The sequence below is a fragment of the Aricia agestis genome, chromosome 11, assembly GCF_905147365.1.
Source record: "Aricia agestis chromosome 11, ilAriAges1.1, whole genome shotgun sequence".
In the NCBI taxonomy this organism is placed as follows: domain Eukaryota; kingdom Metazoa; phylum Arthropoda; class Insecta; order Lepidoptera; family Lycaenidae; genus Aricia; species Aricia agestis.
The window spans coordinates 12,415,144-12,442,160 of NC_056416.1; the positions used below are offsets into that span (position 1 = coordinate 12,415,144).

General features: G+C 36.8%; 1 protein-coding gene across 2 annotated transcripts; it reads right to left on the reverse strand.

Moving 5' to 3' along the window:
• Window positions 1–1,505: 1,505 nt before the first annotated feature.
• On the reverse strand, window positions 1,506–20,714 carry LOC121731791 (sorting nexin-13-like). 2 transcript variants are annotated; one of them, XM_042121417.1, is made up of 24 exons: window positions 20,493–20,714; window positions 20,293–20,404; window positions 20,009–20,223; window positions 19,203–19,423; window positions 18,733–18,885; window positions 13,593–13,765; window positions 12,857–12,973; window positions 11,983–12,097; window positions 11,454–11,582; window positions 9,975–10,189; window positions 9,691–9,755; window positions 9,570–9,613; window positions 9,222–9,383; window positions 7,310–7,402; window positions 6,983–7,096; window positions 6,406–6,539; window positions 5,670–5,882; window positions 4,821–4,917; window positions 4,563–4,645; window positions 4,148–4,263; window positions 3,652–3,720; window positions 3,114–3,220; window positions 2,589–2,702; window positions 1,506–1,934 (listed from the first exon to the last, which is right to left on the reverse strand). In XM_042121417.1, the coding sequence occupies exons 1-24, from the start codon at window positions 20,612–20,614 to the stop codon at window positions 1,831–1,833; spliced, it is 3,087 nt and encodes a 1,028-aa protein (XP_041977351.1). In that variant the 5' UTR covers window positions 20,615–20,714; the 3' UTR covers window positions 1,506–1,830. The 2 variants fall into 2 exon arrangements, with proteins under 2 accessions (XP_041977351.1, XP_041977352.1); XM_042121418.1 differs by lacking the exon at window positions 9,222–9,383 and having other exon boundaries at window positions 20,493–20,713.
• Between the last annotated feature and the right edge of the window lie 6,303 nt (window positions 20,715–27,017).

Below are 27,017 nucleotides of genomic sequence, written 5' to 3' on the forward strand. Positions count from 1 at the left end.
TACGTGGAAATGAACAGAGAACATAAAAATATTATTTAATAAATATGCTAACTATTACTATGACTATTACTGTTAAATTCGAACAAAAATGAGCGAGATTGTAAAATATAAAAATAAAACATTATTTACTAAGCAAGAGTAAAATCGGTGGCAAATTGCAATCTCTTTTCTATGAGGGAATTGTGCTAGCAATAATCGACTAACTTTTCATACAAAATCTGTTGCCAAAAGTTGCCCTAATCAAAAACTCACTTTTCTTTGGTCACAATTTTAAGGTTTCTCCGTGTACCAAATACCAAAGTACGACGACTAATAATACTTTTATCAAGACAATCACAAAACCTATTCTAAAGGCGACTTTCCGACCATTGCCGCGAGCTACCGCGACCGCGACAAACATTCAAATAAAATGTAAGTTTATGACATTGGCTATAAGTCATAAAGTTAATATACCTAGCGGAATAGAGAAACAAAGGCAAGCGAGATGTCACTATCGGTAACACTGCGTGGTAAAATAAGACGTGTGATACATGACAGCAGAACCTATTTTTTTCATCTGTTTGACGTCCAGTCGACACTTATCGGCACGTTGACAATTTAATCTCTTAGAAAGATGCATGTGTAGATTGTATACGTTAACATTTTTTTACACACAGACGTAAATCAATTTCGGTTTCGTTTGACAGCTCGAGATTGTTGCTCTATTCCGCTAGGTTTAACTTTATGCTATAAGTTGCAATTTTTTACCGACATTCGTCTAGCGACCCATGCTTTATTGTAACGCAGAGCAAAATGAATATCATAGAGTGGCATTTTATTTTGTTTTTGTCGGTCGCGGTCGCTCACCGCGTTGATAGGGACGGTACCTTAAGTGATCATGTCACTCTTTATGACACATTATAAAATTCAACAATTTTATATTTCAATACGAGGTACTAGGTAGCGTACAGTAAAGTTTTATAAATTTCATTCTACGTACAAAATATCACATGGATTAACATTACATTTTATAGGTATAGAAAATTTCACTATTTAAACTAGTAATCTATTAAAATTATGCGTCTATTAAATAGATATTTAACTAATCAAATATATGTATACTTTACTCTACTTTCGAAGTAGAAAACTTCTAGATTCGTAAAGAGTGGAAAAATTAGATATAGAATATTATAGATCTTAGAGTATAAGACTGACGAAAAAGTAAACGGCAGGGTGAGTAAGTATTTTGCGACAGCATGCTAAGTACTGTAAAATGCCTGTTACATTGCTGTTGCAAGGCCCTTCACCCTGACAATACAGAAGAGCATGCCCATAGAAGAATATTATCCCATCACTGACCTCTATAATACACTGGACAGGCGATCGCTATCAATAAAATGTTCCTATTTGAAAGTCGCCATATTGGCGCTGACTGCTATGTGAAAGCAGTAGTGAGTGTACTTGGAACTACTATTTTGCAAATGGCGGTTGTAATTTTCTATATAATTAGTTCACAGTACGCTCACCGCGGCGCTTCAAATCGGCACAAAAAATAACTGTCATTTTGTACGGCATAGCCTATCCAGTGTATTACAGAGGTCAGTGTATCCCATTCATAAAAAAATTATGAAAAGGGAGTGTTATTCCGAATTTATTTTGATCTAATTGTAATTTCAAAATGGCGCCAGTAGTAAGTGTCCAATACTTACTGAAGTATATTTTTACATTTAGATGGATTCTCAACAAAGTACATTCTTTTTGGAATAACTTGGCTCGTTTGTCCATCAACACAAAACTTTCACAATCAGCTATTATCTGTACTATGTTTTCTAAACCGGCTTTTGGTCCGTTTCATACTTTCACAGATTTCTTCGTCTTAACTCTGGGCGAGTGCGAGTACATCTTCCTGAATAACTCCGGTATGTTGTTGTCGGGGAACAGGTTGCTTAGTGTTGCTGAAATTAGAATGAGTACTTTAGTATTTCTTACATTTTATTCTCTCAATATCATGTCTAAATCGATTGAGGCGCGTAAAGCGTGAAGAGGAAACAGACAGACACATAAATAAGTGTAGATATTACGAGAAGACTGCAAAGAAATTTGTCGTAGATATGCTCCGCTCCTAAGCTCCCAAATCAAGTATAATACATTCGTATGGTTCTTATCAAATAAGGTAAGTCCGCTATTTTGCTCAAACAATTTCTCTAAAGGTACAATTCCGTGCATCGCGATCGATCGCGGCCGCGCGCGGCCTACGACTGTCGTCGGCTGCTCGCGACAATAGTCAGTGTATGAAAATGTATGGCACCGCTTCCGAGACCCGCGACAGACGCGCGCGGCCTACGACAGTCACGTCGGCCGCGCGCGACCGTGAGTTGAAGTTTATTACGTTATATGTATTAACTTCAAGAGACGGTCGCGCGCGGCCTACGCCGCACCATCTGAGAAATTTACTTTCAAATAAAGTGGCTCGACGGATGAGAAACCTACATTATTTGGTCGAGTTATGCCAAGTCATTATTAATCGTTATCTTTCGCCTGGGTTTAAAATAAACCGGCCAAACTACACTGGTCCGTCATCTGCTCAACTTTTCTATGATGGTACTTACCTTCTAGCAGCACCAGCATCAATCGCCGGTTGATGTCCTGGTCCTGGCACAGGTCAAACACGGTGAGCAGGCCGCGCCGCGCCGCGTCCGTTCCCACTATGTGCTTTAGGTCGTCTGCAATACAGTATTCAACATTGTAAGGGCTACCAAAACTTTATGATAGGTCGGCAACTATAATAGAAATAATAAACTTAGTATACTACGCAGCAGCACTGTAATCAGTCAAATAAAAAACAAAAGGATAAGATGCAGTATACCAGAAAAATAAAAGGTTAAATCAGTTTAATAAAAACTTGAGAGAGGTGTCAAGGGACACCCGGATGGAACGAAGTTATTTCTTACGTACAAAAAACCTGTGTACACTCAAAAAAAATAGTCGCTACACCACACTATTCAATGCGAGAGAGAGACAGAGAGAGAGAAACACGCGACACACACTTGTGACGATGCACTTTTTTGTAGTTACAACTTTTCGTCTAGCCCCCTTTCGCAACGCGCGATAAGGAACTTCGTTCCAAAATATACCTGAGGCTAGCGACAGCAGCGCGACCTTGGCGGCGACTCTGGTGCGCGCCCGCGTCGCGGCGTCCCGCACCGCGCCGCCGGGGCTGTTGCGGCTCGTCAGCCATTGCCTAAAAATAAATATTTATTTTAGATTATAATATAATATAATATCTATGGACGCTTCACACCACGTCAGTCTGGCCCCGTGCTAAGTACCTGAAGGACTTGTGTTACGGGTACCAGACAACGGAAATATATTTAATACTTTTATACTATACATATATTTAAGATTTTTATTATATAATACACATATTTAATACACATCCATGACCCAGGAACTTTGAAAACTTTTTGTTCCGTCGGCGGGATTCGAACCCGCGACCCCCGGCTTGAGCTACCGACAGCCCACCCACTGAGCCACAGAGGTCGTCGAAGATTACATTATAGAAGAAAGTTTTGTCTATCAAACTTAATCTTATCTGATAGACAAGAACAACTCCGTGCACAGTCAACAGCAGCGGACACTGCTAATAATAAAATACTTTTTAAATGAACTTACTTGAATGTTTTTAGATACTGCACGACGTTCCGTGGAGATGTCAGCGACGACACAAACTCCAACACCTTTCTGAAAACAAGAATCGAAAATAACTTTAACTACAGATATGAATAATTAAATCCATAATATCATATCCCTTATAAAATAATACCAAATCCGCGTTAGTAAAAATTAAAGGCGACACCGCATTAGGCGACACTTGCATGGGCGCGACGCGACATTTCAAGTTTCATGGAAATGACGTTTTGTGCCGCACCGCGTAGACAGCTTAGCTCTATGACCATTGCGTGTCCGTAGAGTGTAGTTATGCAACCAAAGTTTTGTGCCGCGTAGTGTCGCTGCCACGTAGTACTGTTCTATGGTTTTACACAAAGAAAATTTGACGTGTCGCGTCGCGTCGCTTCTGTGTAGTTTCTAGGGCCAAGGGCGGTCTCACCTTAAGTTTTGATTGTGATTGTTTGTTGCCCTAAATAAATAATAGTAATTGCAAACAAACCTATTAACGCGGTCCGCTATGAGTGTTCGCAGCGGCGCGAGCAGCCGCCGCCGCAGCCACAAACCCCGAATGCCTAAAACTTCTTCTAGCAACTTAAGTGGTACACTTTCGTCATCCTGAAAATGTGTCAATTATCTATATCAGTCTGTTGCCTCTTAACGCATAAACCACTGAAGCAGTTTAGATAAAATTTTATGATTAACTTAAGGTATGTACCTTAAGAAATGTCAAGGATAGTTATTAGCATTGAAATTTACGGCTACCGCGCAATAAGAAGATTTTAGCGTAACACGAATACTAGTATTGTATAACATTTTTAAATTACACTTGTATATTGTAATTTAGTAATAACTAATAAGTTAGTCCAAATTACTTGTGTCGAACAAATAAATAAAACACCTCGTTAGACACTCACATCTTGTACGTCCGAGGACAATCCGCTTTTTAAGCCTTCGTAATAATTTTCTTCTCCCTTTCCTTGAAACACTTTTGATATTCCTGAAAAACATTTACAATTAAGATTTCTGTGCATACTTTGTCATTCTACATATTGGTAATAACCGTAATAATTTCCGTAAACATGGATATCGTAGTTATCGTAGTGTGCAATGTGCATACTACATCTTGTTTCTTTTTTAACTATCTAATTGACAGATATAAAATAATAAATCACCGTCCATTACTCCATCCACCGTGTTGGCGAACTGGTCCGGCATACTCTTCAGAGTTCTGATGCCCGCCTTCACAGAGTTCACCAGCAACGCGTCGATCTGAAAACAACAATAATAAATACATTAATTTTGCGAAAACTACTATTTCAAGTAATTGATCAGTAAAACAAACCAAGAGATGGCGCTTTTCAACTTGAATAAACACGCTTTCTTTAGCTTTAGTCCAGCTAGTTCACCTGGAGCGGTAAGGACAGTCCCTCAAAAACGGTATAGCCGTTAGGTTTCTTGATAAAGGTTTATCTCGCAACTGTAATAAAAAGAGCTAAAAGTAAGTTACTCTAATATTAGATTAAACGCCATCTAGTAGACGTTTTGTAACTGATGCAAAAGCGCCATCTTGTGTTCGGTTTTGTAACTAAAAAAGGAAAACTATCTGCAGAGCGCCATATCGCGGTCAGGCCCTGCATGTAGTTGTTGAGCGTGCGCTTGCGGCTCTCTGGCTCGTCACGTGACACTCACCGTGTTGCCGTGCCGCTCGGTGTGGCTCTCCTGGCTGAGGAAGCCGCCCAGGTACTCCGGCGACAGCAACGCCATATAGCGCGCGTCCCGCGATTTCGCGGTCAGGCTCTGCAGGTAGTTGTTGAACGTGCGCTTGCGGCTCTCCGGCGCGTCACGTGACACTCACCGTGTTCCCGTGCCGCTCGGTGTGGCTCTCCTGGCTGAGGAAGCCGCCCAGGTACTCCGGCGACAGCAACGCCATATAGCGCGCGTCCCGCGATTTCGCGGTCAGGCTCTGCAGGTAGTTGTTGAACGTTTGCTTGCGGCTCTCCGGCGCGTCACGTGACACTCACCGTGTTCCCGTGCCGCTCGGTGTGGCTCTCCTGGCTGAGGAAGCCGCCCAGGTACTCCGGCGACAGCAGCGCCAGGTAGCGCGCGTCCCGCGATATCGCGGTCAGGCTCTGCAGGTAGTTGTTGAGCGTGCGCTTGCGGCTCTCCAGCACGCTGCGTGATGTGTTCTGAAACGTCTTCTTCGCCGGGAACGGGAGGTGAGCTAGTTCGGGCCACTGAAATTATGAAACTAGTTTTAGGTTACAACTTAAGTAGTTCCTTCCAAATCCTTTTCTACATACTACAACTACCAGTTTTTAAGTTTTTGCAAACGGGTCACCTGATGGTAAGCAACTACCGTCGCCTATGGACACTCGCAACATCAGAAGAGCTGCAGGTGCGTTGCCGGCCTTTTAAGAGGGAATACGCTCTTTTCTTGAAGGTTTGCAGGTCGTATCGGTCTGGAAATACTGCTGGTGACAGTTCATACCAGAGTTTTACAGTGCGCGTTTGGTAGAGGGTACTTAAGATTTGTTCCATATATAGCGGATAGATGGCGCTAGCTATAGCATCAAACTATTGAACAAGAATATATTTTATGACAGCTCTATAAGGCGTAATAACACAACCCACCGTCCTTGAAAATACTTATCACTTGACAAACAGATGTTCCATGCTAACGCCCTCTATCGATGTAATTTAAGTGCCGAAAGATTTTTGTATGACTGTACAATACAAAAGACTTTACATGGAAGTTACCTTGTCCTTGATTGCGCAGTGTAAATCGTAGAAATCGCTATATCGCCTGTATATGTGCCACACCTCGTTGTCGCTGGCACGTGTCACCGCTATAGCATATATGCCGAACGCACGACCCTTCTCTTGGACTAGAGCTGCAAATTCAAACAATAATATACATTACTAGCTGTTACCCGCGACTTCGTCCGCGTCAACAAAATGTAAAATACATAGGTAAAAAAATAAAAAAATAAAAATATGTCCTCCTCCTTTTTGGAAGTCGGTTAAAAAGTAAGTTACTCCTTATTACATCAGCTATCTGCCAATAAAAGTCCCGTCAAAATCGGTCCAGCCATTTCGGAGATTAGCCGGAACAAACAGACAGACATACAGACAGACAAAAATTCTAAAAATTGTTATTTTGGTGAAAGTACCGTCAAAATATTCATATGTATGTAGTAAAAAACGGTTTTTTTAATATTACAAACAGACACTCCAATTTTATTTATATGTATAGATGTATAGATGTATACATAATAATTATAGAGAACCCCCTTACTAATATACCACACGTTTTAGATAGGAGTAAAAAACTTGCCGGTTTCAATAATCAAGGCCGATAATGGCGACATCATGTTTTTTGCGCTTTGACTGATCGATGAGTGTGAAAGAGATAGATTGCTAGTATTGGCTGATCTCAAATTGGACGGACCTGCAATCATTCAAAAATGAAAACGTTAGTTAGCATTAGTTAAAATTATTTCCTTTTGCACACTAATATTTTTGACAATATTCAGAAATTAACTTGACACTAATTGCTTTATATAAAGTAATCTGAGAATGAGATACAATACATACCTAGTAATCTTCTATTTGTTATAACTTATAAGTACAATTCAAAAATATATTATATTTTGTGTCTGACCTGCACAATCATTCATCATTTTTTCTGCAAAGTTACCAACTATGTCCGACCTCGACCGATTGTGTCTCGACGTAGACGGTACAACCAAGTCACCTAAAAATAGTTTTATAAATTTTACAAATCCGCCAAAAATTAATATTTATTTATGTATGTTATCTAGCCTAACAAGTAATGACTAATGAGTGCTACATGTAGCGACATCTACATACAGAGCCAAGATTATGGTAAAGCTTTTAAAAAGTATGGGTAAAGAAATGGACTAGCCTAAAAAGAAGAATATATGAAATAGACTAAGACATTAGACATTAATTTTGACCTTTCTAAAGTTATATATGGTCTAGCAAGAAAGAGATAGTGGGAAGAATCGCGCCATCTCTTTTTAAATAACATATTCAACTCCATGAGAATATGCTCTATCTCTTTTCTTGGGTAAGTTCCGAAATATAACGCTGTTCACTAGCCAGTACTTATTGCGTCATGAAGAATTCGTTCCGAAAAATATAATATACTTTCTCGTACATTGAAGTATATGACTTTACACTTACATAATATATAGGTACTACTATTCCAATTGTTACACATATACGTCACACTTATACAATATGGCGTCGGATACGTCATGACGTCATGAGAACTAGCTAGTATACTGAGCTATATTTCGGAACCTACGCTAAATCTATGGACAGAAGTGCATGCAGTCTACGCATGCGTCACTACTGCATCTGCGAAAAATGCCTTAGAACCTCAAATGACACTCTTATAAGTACCAAGTCAACTACCAAGCAACACACTAGCGACTGTTTGAATGCTAAAAAAATTCCAAACTACCCACATATTTTGACATGGCTTTATTACACTCTGAAGTTATTTACGACTTATATGAATTTTGTATAACATCGTTATAGGTAGCCTAAAAGGGAAGGCATGGTAGGTATGTACTTACACAACACACAGGCGTGTGTGTAATTGGAACTTAGAATTCTGTTTTTTTTTTTAATGTTAATTTGTAAATTGTAAGAATCTTTGTGTTTTATTTCATCGTACAAACTAACTTCAGAGATCAATGTAGTGTTTACGTCATACATCAGCTACCTACATACATCCTACATACTTAAGCTTGTCTAAGAAATATTGTCCCTGAAGTTTTTACTCTGTTTCCTTTCCAATACTAAATTAATTATGGTGTCTATTAGCTATAAATTACCACTTAAAAGTCTGAAGACAATACTTCTTGTATATATCCAAGACTACTACGGCACGGTCACTTAGAAAATCATAAATGCTATAGCTACTTGTCTCTTTCACTAGTTTACGAATGTTGATATCTGCTTTTTTTTTTATTTTTTTTATGAAATAAGGGGGCAAGCGAGCAAACGGGTCACCTGATGGAAAGCAACTTCCGTCGCCCATGGACACTCGCAGCATCAGAAGAGCTGCAGGTGCGTTGCCGGCCTTTTAAGAGGGAATAGGGTAATAGGGGAGGGTAGAGATGGGAAGGGAAGGGAAGGGAATAGGGGAGGGTAGGGAAGGGAATAGGGGAAGGTAGGGAAGGGAATAGGGTAGGGGATTGGGCCTCCGGTAAACTCACTCACTCGGCGAAACACAGCGTAAGCGCTGTTTCACGCCGGTTTTCTGTGAGAACGTGGTATTTCTCCGGTCGAGCCGGCCCATTCGTGCCGAAGCATGGCTCTCCCACGTATAAATTTGTTTGCTTAGTTGATATTCCATACACACTCAGACCAATGTATTTATTGCTGTCTTTTTCACTCGAGCACGTATGTTTCTATCTCATTTCCATATATTATATTCATTGTATGACGCCAACAGTTTTAAGTGCGAGTAATAGAGACAAGTAGCGATAGCTCAATGGATTTCAACGTGCTTAGCGACCGAACTATACCACAATACCTACAGGCACGTTTAGGTATGGTGTGATTCTTGTTACTGGTCAGTCTTCTCACATAGCGGGGGAAGGTGGAAGCCTTGTTCGGGACGTGGTACTTATAATGTTTCGACTTATGGAATATTTTTGGCAATCGATTCAAACACGTTTTCATTATTTTCTTGCATTTTTCTGCAGATAATTTTTCGTCTGTTAGTTGCATCCTACTCAATAAACGTTAGAAACATCGCAACGTTAACAATCAATTGATAATATTATATAATACATTGCTATGTTATGCAAAATCTTCTGTTACAAATAATAAACGTTTTTCAGGTAGTTAAGAAATAATTGGGTATTTTATAGTTCATGGCTTACCTCCATATTTTTTATCTCCCTTCGCATCATTCTTCAAGTCTGAACTGAAATGAATTAGGCTTATTGAAATATCGCTAGCTCATGATATAATTATAAGGTAATTAATATAAGTGAAACATACCTGCTAGTATGTTCGGGGCTCTCTGAATCTTCCATCATAAAATCAGCTTGCCATGCAGGATCATCCTATGAATAAGTATTTTTATTAGTAACGATAAAATGTGTATTATATTTTAGTTAAGCGCACACACGTAAGTATGTTTCGGTGACTAAAAAATTTTTGTTGCGGCCCGCGACACCAAGACCAAAACATGTTTGTGGCCCACATGAAAAAAAGGTTGGGGACCACTGCCCTAACGTATTATCACTAAGTTTTGTAACACCTCGTATATCTATCTCGCTCACCTCTAGCGCATCACACACGCACTTCTGCACGTCGTCGAAGCACGTGACCGGATTAGTGGTGAACTCCTCCCCGTCGGTGGTGATCTTCCGCACCAGCTCCGCGTGGCAGTTGCCCACGCCCAACACCGTGGGCCGGCTGGGGGAGAGATACGTGTCGCAGAGCTCGAGCGCCGAGGATCGGAGGTTCTCGAGCACGGCGCGCGACGTGTCGGCGTCTGAAATAAAATGATTTAAAAGAAAATCAATTAATATCATCAGGTATGTATGGAAAATACTGAGTAGAGTATCTCATTTCTTTTGTTTAAGTCGATTAAACCGAATCCAGAAATGCCGTAACGAAAATAAACCTAACGCCCCCCACTCCGATCGGCACAGCAGTGCGGCGTTGTCAGTCGTGCATCGTCTAACGTCATTTCAATTCGGCAGACTTCGGCACGATGTTCGTGTGCGTGCGACTAGACGTAAGGGTGTGGACTAGATGCTCATTTCTATGCAATAGACTTACCGCGGCAATCCCCGAGTGCCTTACGTAATTTATTTTTTTATTTGAACTATATTGATCCGATTTGTAAATTGAAAAGATACACAGAGAAATTCTGTTATTGAACTGTTATAGTGAACAAACATTAAGAGGAGTCCACACCGCTCTTTTTTCCATACAAACGTTGTCCCCTGTTTCCTCCCTGGATAATGCTAGTAGAGTTATAATTTTTTTTCTGAATATCTACGGCCACTAATACAATGTCCCTATGTTTCCTTTTTTTTTCATAATTTAATTATTAAATAGGATATGAACGTTCAAAAACCCAAAAAAATGGCCAGATTTTCCGCTGTGTTCAAACATCCAGAAAACAGATTTGGCTAGATTAAACAAAAAAAAGCAAAACATAGGAACACAGCTCAAGCCTTTTTTTAATCTTTAATGAAAAAAGTACTTAAATCGGTTAAGTTTTGGAGAAGGAATCAGGGGACAACGAATCGTTGATTTTCTGGTTTTTTTGCAGTTGTCTCTATCGCGTTCTGCGGTATAGGCTTGAGGTAAGGGAGACAGCTATAGATATTACACGTACTTTTTTTTCATTTCTCTAGTCCCTGGTGTATCCTCTTAAAGGCCTGATAGACGTACGAACGAACACGCGGGTTTTAAGTTCGCGAACCTACTCGGCTTGCGTCGCTCGGTGACACACGAGAATCGCTCACACTGGATTACCATGCCCTTAGGCTCGCGGCTCGCGGCTCTTTGCTGACACACAGGCTATAAGGATCGTCGAGCCATAAGTCCGCGTACCTACTCGCACGTCTGTCACCTCTTTTAAGCTTCAACACACACATCACACACATACACACATAAGCTAAACCAATGACGTTTTATAACTTAGCTTCAGCTACAGTATTTTTACTTCTTACACAGCAAAATAAGTGCCCAAAGTGTATGTAATGATTGAATGATTCACTGAACGCGCTAATCAGAACAAATACCTGCTTCGTTCAATTCGATCTCTAGTAAGTACTGCGCGTTCGACCTCCAAGCGGCGATGGCTCGTAAAAACTTTAGACTTCTCGCCACATCCTCCGATATTATCTCGCTACTGGCGCTTGTAGATGAACCTGTATGAATGAATATTGTAATATTATTATTATTTATCCAATTTATAATCTAATCTTAACTTTGACTATGTTTCTAAAAATAATTTGCCTGGCAAAATAAAACTTATTGCTTTAAGCCGGCTTTAACAAAATTTGTGGTGGAGGCAGATCCAACTCAATTAAGAATAAATCCACATTAATTTTATAAGCGCAAAGGTTAATTGCTTTTGCCTACCTCTTCAAGTTTAAACCGCTAAACTAACTTAGGACTAGCTGTTCTACTTAAGACAAAAGGTACGGTTACCGCGAAATATACAAACTAATCTTGCAACATTTAATAAAGATAAAAACATAACATGTATTTCTTACAGAGGTCATATTAATAATTAATAAATTAATATAATTTAAAAAATAAGCATACCTTCTTGCGGTCCGAGGGTCGCTCTCCTAGCCTGTATGATGCGTGCGACGTACTGCAGCGACGACAGCTTCTGTCGATCCGACAGCTCCCACTCCCCGGCGCTGTCTCGTGAGTGCTGTACCATACAATTAGGGCCGGGACACATAACCACGATACGACGTCGTGTCGTACCACGATGCGACGTCGTTCCACGATGCGACGTCGCGTCGTGGGAATCTACGGCGAGCATCGTAAAAAACTACGTCGCGACATCGTAACGTATCACGATACACGGCGCGACCACGCGTCGTAGAAACTCACGATGCGTTCCTGTGTCAGTGCCACAGTTGTTATTCAAAATTCAAAGATGACGCATCGTGAGTTTCTACGACACGACGACGTATCGTGTTTATGTGTCCCGGCCCTTAGTTGTTTTGTTCAGAAAGTCACAAAAATTCCGACTTTGTCATCATCTTTCATATTTTTTAATGTAACCAGAGGCTGGCTAAATGCCCATGAATGACAATAATTCTTACAAATTTACTTTACTATCTTTCCAGAATTAACACACGAAAAAAACCCTCCATCTGCCGTTATTTAAATATTATAATAAAACTACACATTTTGTTTCATTATATTTTTGAGCGTACACGCACTCTATCAGTGCGGGCGCGTTCGCACAGTGTTCGCAAACAGGCTAATCTACAGTAGTAGTAGTGTAACTTTAATATATTTTTATTAGTTTTTTACTTTCGTAAATCCTTGTTATTTATTTATTTATTTAAGTAATACAATTATAACTTATGTCTAATTGAGAATGTACCATAAACCTGCAAGTTTGTCTAGTACAGCGAACTTGGGATGTTTTATTGGGATATATTAAGATGACACTTACAAGTTTTTGTATATCTTTTTGAACGAGTTCCAATGTCGCGTCCAACTCTTCAGCGTCAGTACAACATCTTATCACCATGAGAAAAAGCTCCGATGACAGGCACGAGTCTTTACAACACTGAAATAATGGGTATGTTATTTTGCTATGCTGTTTTAACATATTTTTTTTTTTATAAATGCACTTTTATTATGTACGTTTAACGATTACTTTGCCGTTACACATTATGGTGTTATACGAAATTGGTCCCATTATCTAATACAAATACTATGGTTGGGTTGCACCAGAGGCGTGGTTAAAGTTAAAGTTAAGGTTAAAGTTGTGGTTATATTTAAGGCTAAATTTAACTTTAACTTTAACAGATGATAAAAATTGACAGATGACAACAAGGTTATAAATGAACGTGGGCGGGGGCGCTGCTGGTAAAGGAGAACTGTCAAAAATGGCGTTTTTGTATGATGACAGCGTTAGTTCCTTTTTTCGCCATGTGCATATTTTAAATCCTTGTCGAGCTCTATGGTTATGGTTAAATATGGCGTCTTGATGGCGTCCATTTTTAACTTTAACTAAAGATTTAACATTTTGCATTGTAGTCAAAGTTACAGTTATAGTTAAAGTTATTTGGTGCAACCCAACCTATGTGTTTGGTAACTATTGAATCTGATAGCTATAACGCTGGTAATTGGTATTGATCGCAGTTCTTCGCGAAGACCATAGAAATAACTGAAGCTTAACTCACCAATCTTATAATAGTTCTGTTTATATTATCTGGATCGCTCAGTAAACTAATCAACGGCTTCAATACGACAGAGGAGAGTAACTCTATTAAAAACATTTTCAAAGCGTGACACCGCCACGCCTCTTCTGGCGCTATAAGATACAACACTGTCTCAGCTACTTCACAAAATAATGCTGAAACAAATTATGTTTACTTTTAAAAATCAAAATGTCTATTTTATATCCTTCTTAGAGCCAGTCCACACGGCGCGTTGTGTCGACGCAGCGCTGCCGTTGCGTTGTTTTACATACAAATAACCAAGGTGTTTACACACAGGACAACAGCCCCCAAGACGAAGCGGGAGGGGGTGTTGACGTTAAGACTGCTTCGAGTAATAAGTAATAACGCTGCGATGGCGCAGCGCCCATGTGGCCGGCTATGCGTCAAACGGCAGCGCTGCGTCGACGCAACGCGCCATATGGACTGGCTCTTATGCTGGCACGTAATATGACTCAGCTCGAGCCACGCGCCGTGTGAAGGGGTGGCTCGATGTGGCGCGGGCTGGCTCGAGCAGGCACGTTCGATCCGATTGAAGTCGGTAAATTCAAAGTCGCGGCTAGGAGCGGCTCGTGATATAATGCGCCGTGAGAACGGGTAGCGCGGACTCGGCTGTTGGCTCGTGCTCACTCGTACAAATCGGCTCGGCGCTGCGCGGCTCGTGATATTACGCGCCGTGGGAAGCCAGCATTAGGCGTTCCCCACATTAGGCGTGCGCGTTCCTCGGGCGTGTGAGCGAGAGAACTCCGCATTACGCGTCGTTGGAAGCCAGCATTAGGCGTTCCCCACATTAGGCATGCGCGTTCCTCGGGCGTGTGAGCGAGAGAACTCCGCATTACGCGTCGTTGGAAGCCAGCATTAGGCGTTCCCCACATTAGGCGTGCGCGTTCCTCGGGCGTGTGAGCGAGAGAACTCCGCATTACGCGTCGTTGGAAGCCAGCATTAGGCGTTCCCCACATTAGGCGTGCGCGTTCCTCGGGCGTGTGAGCGAGAGAACTCCGCATTACGCGTCGTTGGAAGCCAGCATTAGGCGTTCCCCACATTAGGCGTGCGCGTTCCTCGGGCGTGTGAGCGAGAGAACGCCGCATTACGCGCCGCTCGCGTCGATCTTACGCCCGAGGAACGCGCAAGCCTAATGTCGGGTCAGCCTATCTAATAAAATATTAAAACAATGCAAAAGCTACACATTGTCAATTACATTAAAAGGTTCAAAACAATTTACAGAAAAGGCGCTTTATAGACGAGAGCAAAACATTGTACTTTTATGAGCTGATTCAGTATGTAACTTTTTTATTAGAAATGGTTTGTCTATTACTAGTAACTTTAAACTTTGCTTCAATTTAATTAATAACTAGCTGTTTGACCGAGCTTTGCTCGGTTTTCGACAAGACACCGATCGATTTATCACCACCGAAACCCCCTATATACTAAACTAGCTGTTGCCCGCGACTTCGTCCGCGTGGACTTCAGTTTATAGCGCGCGATGTCAACAAAATTGGTGTCAAAAGCTTTTATAAAAAAACCCTGGTACCCCTTAAATCAATACAGCTGTGCAGTGTGCAAACAATAAGTACTTCATTTTTGTATGTTAAACTTTATATATTATGCCAAATTTTAAAGCTTATTTAGCCCCCCAATTACACAACTTTACCCATAAACTATTTATCATTGATAGGTTTAGCCCCAATTTCACCAACGTCTGTTAGTGTTAACAGCTTGTTAAAATATCCCGTCTTCTCTTTCATTCATATGAAAAACGAAACAGCTAACGTGATACTAATTCGAGCATTAACTTTAACAGTCGTTGGTGAAATTTGGTCTTAAGGTTACGTCACTGCCTGCACAGATAAAGTACTGAGTTATTTAATACCGTAGAATAGATATAACAATCGAAAAAAATCGAGACTTAAATGTAAGATGATACCACCTCTTATAGAAAGACTTTTGAGCAAGCGTCAGCGCGATGTAGAAGACGCACGGCGCCATCTATTATGAATTTTTTGAACAAATTTACGACCCTTACAACCCTTTTTTCCAGTAAAAAAGTAGCCTATGTCCTTTCTCAGGCTTTAGACTATCAGTATACAAAATTTCATTACAATCGGTTCGGTAGTTTTGGCGTTTGGCGTGAAAGCGAGACTGACAGACAGACAGACAGACAGAGATACTTTCGCATTCATAATATTAGTACAGATTATGTGCACACTGCACAGCTGTTTTTGGGTATTTTGATTAATTAAGGGCCGCGCTACACCGGAATGGCAGCGGCGAGGCGAGCACTTTCAGCGCTGCCATTCCGGTGTAGCGCGGCCCTAAGAGGGGTACCACTTACCAGGGTTTTAAAAAGTTTTTAAATTTGACACACATTTTGTTTACACCGCGCGCTATAAACTAAAGTCCACGCGGACGAAGTCGCGGGCAACAGCTAGTTATGAATAAAAACAATAATATATAATAAAGTAGGTATGATTAGTTCTGTTATAATAATGAAGTAAAAAATAAAGCGCCATCTGTTTTCATATATTGGAATTAAAATGTAAAAATATTTTCTGGATGGAATATAGGCCAACACAACACACTCGAACTCCTTAGAAATGCAGTAGGATTTCTATAAGATAAGATAGATTGATTATTATTATAGCAAGTGATAATATTATTAAACATAATATTCTAACGTATTAAAAACTATAAACAAAAACATAATAACTAATAAGTATGATTAGTTCTATGTTACAACGAAGTAAAAAAAAAGCGCCATCTGTTGAATCGTATTAGAACTAAAATGTTCATTGCATCGCGTCGATATATTTCTGGATTTTTTATAATATTATACATAAAATATATTTAAGATTTTTGAAATATTATTTTAATACACATCCAAGACCCAGGAACATTGAAAACTTTTTGTTCCGCCTGCGGGACTCGAACCCAGGACCCCCGGGATGAGCGCTGGCCACGCGCAATGCGAAGTAATTTTCATCGATATTTTCATGGAAATAAGATATTTTCCCACATCAAAATGTAGCCTATGTCCTTTCTCAGACTCTAGAATAACTGTGTACAAAATTTCATTGCAATCGGTTCAGTAGTTTTGGCGTGAAAGCGAGACAGACAGACAGACAGACAGACAGACAGACAGAGATACTTTCGCATTTATAATATTAGTATAGATTTCATGAAAATCGTTGGAGCCGATTCCGAGATTCCAATTATCTATATTAATATTATAAAGAGGTAAACTTTGTTTGTTTGTTTAATTGTAACGAATAGGCTCAAAAACTACTGGACCGATTTTAAACGACATATTGATTGCAAATAAGTTTAAAATGAAATAAAACACTTGACACTTTACCCATTTGACATCTCTTCTTTTTTCTATAATATTGTATAAATAATTTGATTATTGTATAACAATAATTTAGACGACATTAATTAAGTTATTATAAGATGTAAAACATTGTAGTCCGGCTTTATTGGCTTGTACTAATAATAATTTATTATGTTTCGTTTTCATATTGTATTGTATGACATTTGGTCATTTGACAGACATAACAAAATTATATTCTAGATTATTAACTGTTCATTATGTATTGTGATTTGTGGTCTAAACATTTATTTTCTTATCATCTTGACGTTAATATTATAATAATTGTTTTGTATGTGTGATTGACATTATAAATTTGCATCAAAAATAATAATTATAACTGCTGAATATCGCTAAATTTTTTAAGCATTGTTTTGAGATTCCAAATGTTTGTTTAAATAATTGGATTAATCTATTATATATTTATGATTACGATTTTAAATTTGTAAAGCTGACAATATTTCCACGCCTGAGAGGCAGAAATTTTGTACCACATAAACAATTATAATAATAATATCTTTTTTTTATAATATCTATGGACTCTTCACACCACGTCAGTCTGGCCCCGTGCTAAGTACCTAAAGGACTTGTGTTACAGGTACCAGACAACGGAAATATATTTAATACTTTTATACTATACATATATTTAAGATTTTTATTATATCATACACATATTTAATACACATCCAGACCCGGGAACATTGAAAACTTTTTGTTCCGTCGGCGGGATTCGAACCCGCGACCCCCGGCTTGAGCTACCAACGCGCTCACCACTGAGCCACAGAGGTCGTCATTTTATACCACCTTGTAACAAATTTCTCGGAAAATAAATAAATTCTAAATTCTAAAAATTCTTTCACCATTCAAAAGCGGAATTTCGGAAACAACCAGAAAATTTACTTATTTTGCGTACGCTGCCTAAACTATAAAAGATAGAACCATACAATGTTCTAAGTAAATGTAGATCTTATAAATATCTACAAAAATGTCCGCGACACACTATACCTATCTATGTCAAGTGAGACACAACAACCATTTTGGTATTTAAAAATGTTGATTATTTTTTTTGACTACATTTAAATGCATTTATTTTACTCATGCTAATAATCCTTATCAAAATAAATTATTTCATCTCTAAGTACAGTTTATGTAGACAATATTTGGTCTTTGAATGATTAAAATTGGACGTTTGGTTTAGAAGTTATGGCGAAATTAAAATATTGCGATTTACGCTCGTTTCGAAGTGGGTGCTACCAATTCGGGGGTGCGCTCGCGGGAGAGGAGTTTAGATCTATGAGTATTGACTATTGAGTAGTAATGTATCTATCAGTAATATCGACGGAGAGCTGACGACCAAATCAGTCATGTTACATGTAGCTTCAGCTGTGTTAAAACTCCGTTAGCTACTTCCCTGAACAACTCTTTCTGATAATCTGCGTGCTGGGCAGGGGTATTAGTAGTAGATCTATGAGTAAACAAACAAACAAAGTTTACCTCTTTATAATATTAGTATAGATTAAAAACTCATTTATTCAGTGAGTGACATTGGCTATATATTTTTTACCCATGCGAAGCCGGGGCGGGTCGCTAGTATATATATATATATACAAGAATTGCTCGTTTAAAGATATAAGATAATCATGTGAATTATCATTAAAGAAAGCAGATTAAATGTAGATTTAATGTAATAAGTATATTTGGTACTATTATTTGCACCACAATCATTAAAAAAATACTTACTGTATTCTTTTTCTGAATCCATACAATAGGTGTCCCTGCACATTTTCTTGTCTTCAACAGAACACTCCAAGTCAAAAAATATATCTTTTAAATTGTTACTAGTCAAGTTCTCTGAGCTATCATAGAATTTGGAGTTACCCATTATGAAACTATCTGAAAAATAATAATCTTACGATGTATTTATACAGTAAACTGCTGCAAAAAATATATTTTGACCCTTAACTGGTATCTGGCTGTGTAAGATAAAAGTGCTTAACGCTTCAACCCCAAGCGGCCGCATGTGGCCGGGAAAACAATAGATTTCCAAGAATCCGCGATCGAAGGATTAAAGTGTGTTAAAACTTGACTCAAAAAGATTATTGTAAGTACTACCTAGGTTTGTGTTTATTATACGCAGTAGGGATTATATTGTTGCAAAAATTCATATCCTTTTTACTAAGAAATAAATTAAAACAGGCTAATATTTTTACCTGGGGGCCAATTCAAATCAGTATCACTTTTATTTCTTCGATGTGTTTTTCTCTCATCAACTTTTTTGGGGCTCTGTTTAAAAGCCCCATTTATATCTTTGGCACTCAATAATTGTACATGTTTTAATCTGACTCTTGATTGTTTAAATAGCTTAAGGTGTATTGTTAATTCTTCTGGAAAACGTGTTGAGAGCAGGTGTATCCAATCAACACACTTTACTCTGGAAAATTTAAAAAAATTACCTAATTTATTATATATTTTGTATCACTGTCAAACTAATCAATAATAGCAAATGTGTTAAATATGTGCATGTTGCTACTCGTTCATGTAAACCCAACAAAAATGTTATATGCTAGTGGTATGCTATGCTATTTACAAGTACAAAAGCAGAACATATCTTTAAATATAAATTTAATGTTTTGATCATAGTAAATTCATTGTCAGGAATAACAAACAATGCTAATACTTTGTACAAAGATATTTAAATTGTAATCATAATATGAACATTAAAATTAATTTATTTGTTATGAATCCTAGTGTTATTGTACTTTATGAACAAGTTTATTAAACTTTAAAAAGTAAGTTTACAGTTCTTCAAACAATACCGCATTTAATATGGCCTTGTGGCCAAACATTTGAGAGTAGATGTATGAGTACAGAAAGGGTTTGTGTCAATAGAAGAATAGACAAAGTGATAGAATAACATAGGAAATCTGTCATTTTTTATTCTTTAGCATTTTAATTTTCTCCATACTAAGTCTGATGGTAACAAAAACATGTTTATACTTTGCACAAATCCACTTACCGGTTTGCTACATTAGCACTAGCTGACACAACAGTTTTTTTAATGGCATAAGTTGTAAACTCTTGGTCTATCGTTATCATCTCATACCAGGGAACTACATAATCATTCATGATAATTGTTATAATCTCATTTAGAAAAGAATCAACAGTTTCACTGCCTGTAATTCTACTATCAAACTTAGGTAGAGGCGTTTCGTTTTTAAATAGATGTAACACCTAAAACAAAGTTTTACTTTATTAGTTGTGGGCATTGTGATGATAACATTAAAATAACAAACATGTTACCTTGAAGCATTGAACGGAGAAATTCGTTTGTTGAAGAGGATTGTCTAAGCAATCTATGCCAACAGGAAATATTTTATTGCTATCATAGCTCAGGTACAATATTGTTAGTATACTGGAAAGTAAGACAAACTTTTAAGAACTTCATCTTTAATAGAAACTCCTTCTAGATCTTTGTGTTCATTTATTAAAACTGTACTTACCCTAACAGAAAGGATGCTATAAAAGTAATCAACGTTAAATACATTCCAAAACCTAATAAGGCTATAGTAATAATAGAAACAAGGCCAAACCACCCAAACACTCTGTAAGCCATTGTATTCATTTACACTAATAATTTTCTAGTACACTACATACACTAACTACTTATTATAATTTAAATTTGAAAAAATATATGAAAATAAAAAAAGAAACAAATTCTTGGCTAAACATTTTACACCAACTTTGACAGTTTGTTAAATTGTTTTGATTAATTTTGACAAATATGAAATGACAGAATTCAACTCAGCAAGTGCTGTCAAACTTATGTCAAAACTCAAAATCATCTGACATCAACCGCCAAGTGTCAACGCACTCTGACATTGGCGAATCACTAAGGAGCCAAGTTTTTAAAAAGAAGAAGAGGAAAAAGGCAGCGTATGGGCGGCGCGGGGAACCAAATTGGAGTTTGGAAGAAACACAAAATCAACACAAAATAGCACGCTTCCTGAAGTTTTAGACTTGCTTGCACTTGTGTATGATTAAACGAACATTAATTTATTATTATTACAAGTTACAACTAAACCGAAAAATTACACATTTGGGAATACATACAAAAACACATCGTCGCATATTATGAATGCAAAATATAATAGTTTAATAACTGTCTTTTGCAAGTGGCATTGCTCACTTACTTAGTTCTAAAGTTCCCCTGCTATCTTCAGGCAAATAGTTTCTTACTTTGTTATTATTTCGCTTACTTAGGCTTTGGCCGCTTTGCTACTACTACTCATTCACTGCGAAAATAGCAACTTACTTTTTTCACATGTGTCGCTGGGGCGCTTGCTCATACAAATCACAAAAAAGTTGCTCTTTCAGTGCTGCTACTTTCACAGTGAACTCTATATAAGGGACACATAAACACCCTTAAGTATTATCACTTTGTTTTTGATACAGCCTGTATATTAAGTTGATCTTTGTTCCTTTTAAGGAGTGAAGATGGCAATATTAAACACACATGTAACAGCATATTTTGGTTTTATTAAAATACAACACGACCACATAATTGTTATGAAATATTTGTTAAATAGTCTATTGGGTCAGGTTACACCGAAACGCGAAATCACGATCCTATATTTAGGATAGAGATTTAAAATTTTACTTTATTTACTCTATCGAAATACTTATCTCAAAAACAGAGTGTGTCTTGATATGACCTGACCTTTTAGACTTTCTAATACCCATTACATAGGACTATAAATTAGGTTATTGTCGAACATGCCAAAGGATTATAGACAAATATATAACATTACATTATTATTTCTTAGTTACACTAAGACACTGACAAACATATAAATTATGTCGATAATGATAACTACCAGTAAGTAGGGCTATCATAACAGCAGTAGACATGGGAAAGAATCGACATACTGACAGATTTTATCGACAAAATGGCGGATTTCCATTGTCTGTCACTTTGTCTTGTTTGTCACTTTGTCTATTCTTCCGTAGAAAGAAACCGTTTCTATGCTGACCATGCCTGCGTGAGGTTTTAATGAGTTCTAGAATTATAACGTACAGAAACAAAACAGAAACATCACAATTAAAGAAAACAAATTTAATTGGTACGCCTTCAATCGTAAGAAAATTTATTTTATGTTTTCGTTCTGCCAAATGTATCTATCACACAAAAAATAAGTTTATCAGTAGGCTGAATGTAAGTTAGTGTTTCTTCTCACCGTAAACACGTAAGGCGTCAGATTAGTTTACTATTCGCCACGAGAGGGCGCTGTTTGGACCCTTCCCCATATGATTTATAAATAGTAGTTTTCGTCTTCACGGTGAGAAGAAACAAGAGACAATACTTATTAACACCCTCAGAAGTAATAAAATAATTAAAAATTTTAAACTTTAAATTTTTTATTATTAAAATTAAAATTTAAAGCTGATCGCACATATTGTCAGCACCGTACGAGCAGAACGCACCGCATAATACACGAAATGCAGCGCGTACGGTGCGGACGAATGTGCGAGGTTTCACATCATTTCACGAATTCTAAAAAGCGGCGCGTACAGCGCGTGCTTGCTGATAAATATGCGATCACCTTTACCCGTCGTGCTATTACCATTTAGTTCAAATTGTGCATCAATAGATATTTAATTCTTATTATAACAGGGGGATTAAATACTTAATGATATCATAAAGTGAGAATAATTTTTGTGTGTGAAGTATACGCCATACTTCACACACAAAAATTATTCTCACAATTTACATATTAAGGTAAAAGCACTAATTGCAGACGCTTTAAGGAAACATGGAACATTTCAATGTTGTAAAATATATATTTATTAAAATAAAGGATTGATAACATCTTCCATGTCTTCAGTAACTCTTACAAAAGAAAACTATTATGATTATTTACTGACAAATCAATTAAAAAATATATTATTGGTCTTTTTGTAAACTTAGTCATAACAAATAATAGATGACATTACAGAAAACGAACACCACTAATAGTAGACACCAATATGAACTAATAGTTGACAAAGAACATTACATTACAGTTAACATTTTTCATATTATTAGGTCTTTATTTGCCGTTTTTTCAAAAGATTTCATTTACTTCATCATAGTAACTACATGCGTATGAAATATTATCCACGTTGTCTCCAGATTCTATCCATGCTAAAACTATCTTTCCTTTTATTTTTATTTTTCATATATTTTTTCCCATCAAATTTATTTTCAGTCTTTAGTCTCGATGCTTCTCTTGCAAGAGGCTTTTTTCTTCTTTCTTTTCTCAGCTCTCCTTTTTCTTCTTTTTACTGCTAAAAAACTAAAGCAATCGATTTTTAGATCAGACAAGGTCTAATATGTATATTTTTAGGTACAGTAGTTCTAATTTGTTAGCTTGTTAATAGAATTATATTTTCAGAGAATATTGATCATATTGCAGTAGAATAAACTACAAAATAACTTTAGTATGTATTGCAAAATGATGTAAGTTCCATGTCATCTATTAGGTTTTTTACATTTTCAAGAACTAATAGTAGACACCCTTTATATTGTTAGAGAAAATGGATAAAAAATCATAAATAAACATTAATTAGTGTATCCAACATGACCATTAATCCAATGAAATCAATAGAAATTACAAAAAATCAAATAAATGTATTCAAAACTTACATGCAAAATTTCGCCTTCCTTAACCTATTTGCTAAGAAACTGCCGAGTGCGTGTTGACATGGTCACATTATTTACAAAAACTGATCCCATTTTAAAATTTTGTTCCCGAAGGCGTCCCTAATATATTTTTTCATGTCAACAGATAGCTTGAGAAGCTTATAAAATTTATAGTGTTGAGAAAAGATTAGACTAATTCTTATTTTTATGGTATTTTTGTCGTAAGTGTCATTTATTAGTTCCGAGTCTACCATTAGTGCTTTTACCTTATATAGAACTTTTAGGTGTAGTCACTTTGCTGGTAGTACTAATTTAATTTACATGCGAATTGTGCTAATTACTAATTAGTTGTTTAAACAGTTCCAATTGTTTTTCGCTCATAATATTAGTTTTAGCCGGACCAAAAATATCCGTGAATTTTATTTTAAAATTTACAACGCGCAATTTAACTGCGGGTCGGTAACCTTTCCGAGGCGACAGCCAATAAACGCTCGCCGCGCTAAGCATTGACCAATGACCGCACAATAATTTTTCTCTATGGTCAGTGGTTTTATTTGGGTTAATTAAGGTTTTAAATTTCATATCTTATTTTCTAATCTTACTTCTTTAGACTACTTACTTATAAGCTAACCAAAGTTCGTACTCATTTTTGAAAATGCATATTAACATATTATTTTATGTGCATACAAAACTTACTTTGCATTGAAATACCAATTAATTGTACGTTAAGATTGCTTACGGTAAGATTATCACAAGTTATTTTTATCTTTTTTAATCTTAGATTTTCTATGGTCCAAAGACCAAACCACTTCACAAGAAACTACAATATTATCATTATATCGTTTTTGTAACTAGTATGGTGGCTTGGACCATATTACTTACATCAGAAACAAAAAATGTAATAAAATTTTAAATCGTCACAGCGCTCCTAGCGATTAAGAGCGGAACCAAAGTAATACTGGTTATGGTTATTTTTGTAATGGGCTAGAAGAAAGATTAGTGTCCATTACACCCAGTTTTTAAAGATTTATCAATTCGCATAGACCTGAAGTAATCATATAAATAATTAATTATTTATGTACAAGAAAATACAGTATTATGTACTCATAAAATAGGCCATAAAATACAAACATACAATGAGATATTATCGCTTTTCATACCGGATAACACTTATGATTGCGGATTTTGCATCTATTTGTATCAGATCTTTTGAACAAAAAAACTTAATACTAAACAATAAATATCGCTAGGTGCTAACTAAAATATAATCTTTCATTCTACTTTTCACTGACTAAAAGCTGAGCTAAATAAGCTTTTCTAGATTGGTATGTATCATGAAACAAAGCTTATAAATACACAGACTCTTTTTTGTTCTATTTTATTAGCTAAAAAGGCTGGAATTTAACCTTAAACTATTTTGTAAACAGTTTTGCACTATATGCTTGTGATTCAGTACTTTCACAATAGGAAACGATCCCCAGAAATAATATTATATTATATTGAATACATTAATGGCGTTTTTAGTTAATACAATAATTAACAGAGAATTTATATCTTTTAACACAGCTTGGCCATAATATAAAGAGTTGTGAAAAATGAGAGCGCTAGTTTTTTCGTTACTGTCACATTTTTGACGTTTGGAAAAATTTTAATTCTATTAATTTAACTGCTCTATATTATACATAGTATATTATACATAGTTTCCTTGAAAGTATAAGATTGATTTGAACATTTTTCACGAATTAAGACAGACAGAATTAAATTATTATGTGTGCTTACTGTTTGCACAAATGAATTTTAATACTACAAATTATGGAAATCACAATGGAAATACTAATTTCTACTCACGGACGTATAAAAAATAAGGACGTAACCTTCTCCAATCACGAGTGAAGCATAGTTATGGCCGCCCGTGTAGGATGTGTGCGTGTCATTGGCGCCGTCACTCAATGTACAATGACAGCGGGTTGTAGTACCTAGTTGCGTGTGTGAGTGTCGGTCACGCGTACAATAAACGAAATTGTCGTACCTTGCATGCTTCACCTCTATATAGTGTAATGCTACGTCCGTATTTTTTACGTCCGTGTTTCTACTGTGAATTTTTATAGATAATTTAATAAATGCAAAAGTGAAATCAAATTCTAGTCATAAATTTTAACATAAATGTAGGTATTTCTAAAAAAGACTTGTTTAAGACAATTCCATGATGAAACTTCTAACTATTGTACTTATATCGCTCTATACTTAATCATCCTCAAGTTAAGACGCACTCAAATATTAGTCTTTGTTATTCTGCGTATAGACGACGATAGCCTGTGATTGGCCGCCGATAGTTTTGTGTAAACGCAGCCTTAGGGAGCCGTAACATTATAGCACCTCTTCATTTTGGATCATGATGGAAAGCCATGCTTGTCATCATGATTGCGACAGGTGTACACAGAATGCAATCGACGTCGATCATGGAGAATATAACACGAATATAGAGGTCAGTGACACCATTACACGTTCGTGACTATTTGTCAATCATAAGCCAACGTGACTTGAGATATCTGACGGAACAATTTTAGTGGGACACATAGAAACACGTGCTTAAACAATTTAAACATACATCGTTCTTTTCGACTAAAATTAATTAAAACTACTTACAATTTACAATTATTATACACTTTATATCATAGTCAACAAGAATATCAACAATGGACTGAATAACTATAAACTAATTCAGCGTTTCTCAAACATTTTAAGTGTTATTAAATAAATAATGCCTTATTAATACACAAAAATTAAAACAGGAATAAAGCCGATATTGCACTACATTATGTCAAGGTAGTTAGGGAGCGTGGCCTCTTGCACGGGCGTATATGCTTGCCTTACTCGCTAATTTTTTTTTCACTGAATACAGTTTAGTGTAATTCAGGGCTAACTAGTCCCTTTTGCATGTTTTCCAAAGCATTAGACAAAGGCAACAACATGAATTATTGGATAATCCCCTCTTAATCTTCGTTTATTGATAAGGACAATAATATTTTAGCCTCACTGTTTATATTTCAAGAAATATCCAGAAAGAAGTTAATACTTTGGTTACGTGGATGGCCATCATAAAATATATTTAAATAAATATCTACTTAAAGCACCAAAAAAATACTATGTTACTTTCATATACCTACTACATAATTTTAACTAGATATGGCTCTAACCTAAAATACTACAAAAATGAGCGACTATAAGTAAAAAAATATTGTTCATTTTACTATACGAATTTTTTATTTTTAAAAAAAGAAGACATGTTAAAACATACCTCATTTCTTCAACAAATAATAAAGTTATTTCAAAATTTGTATTTGAC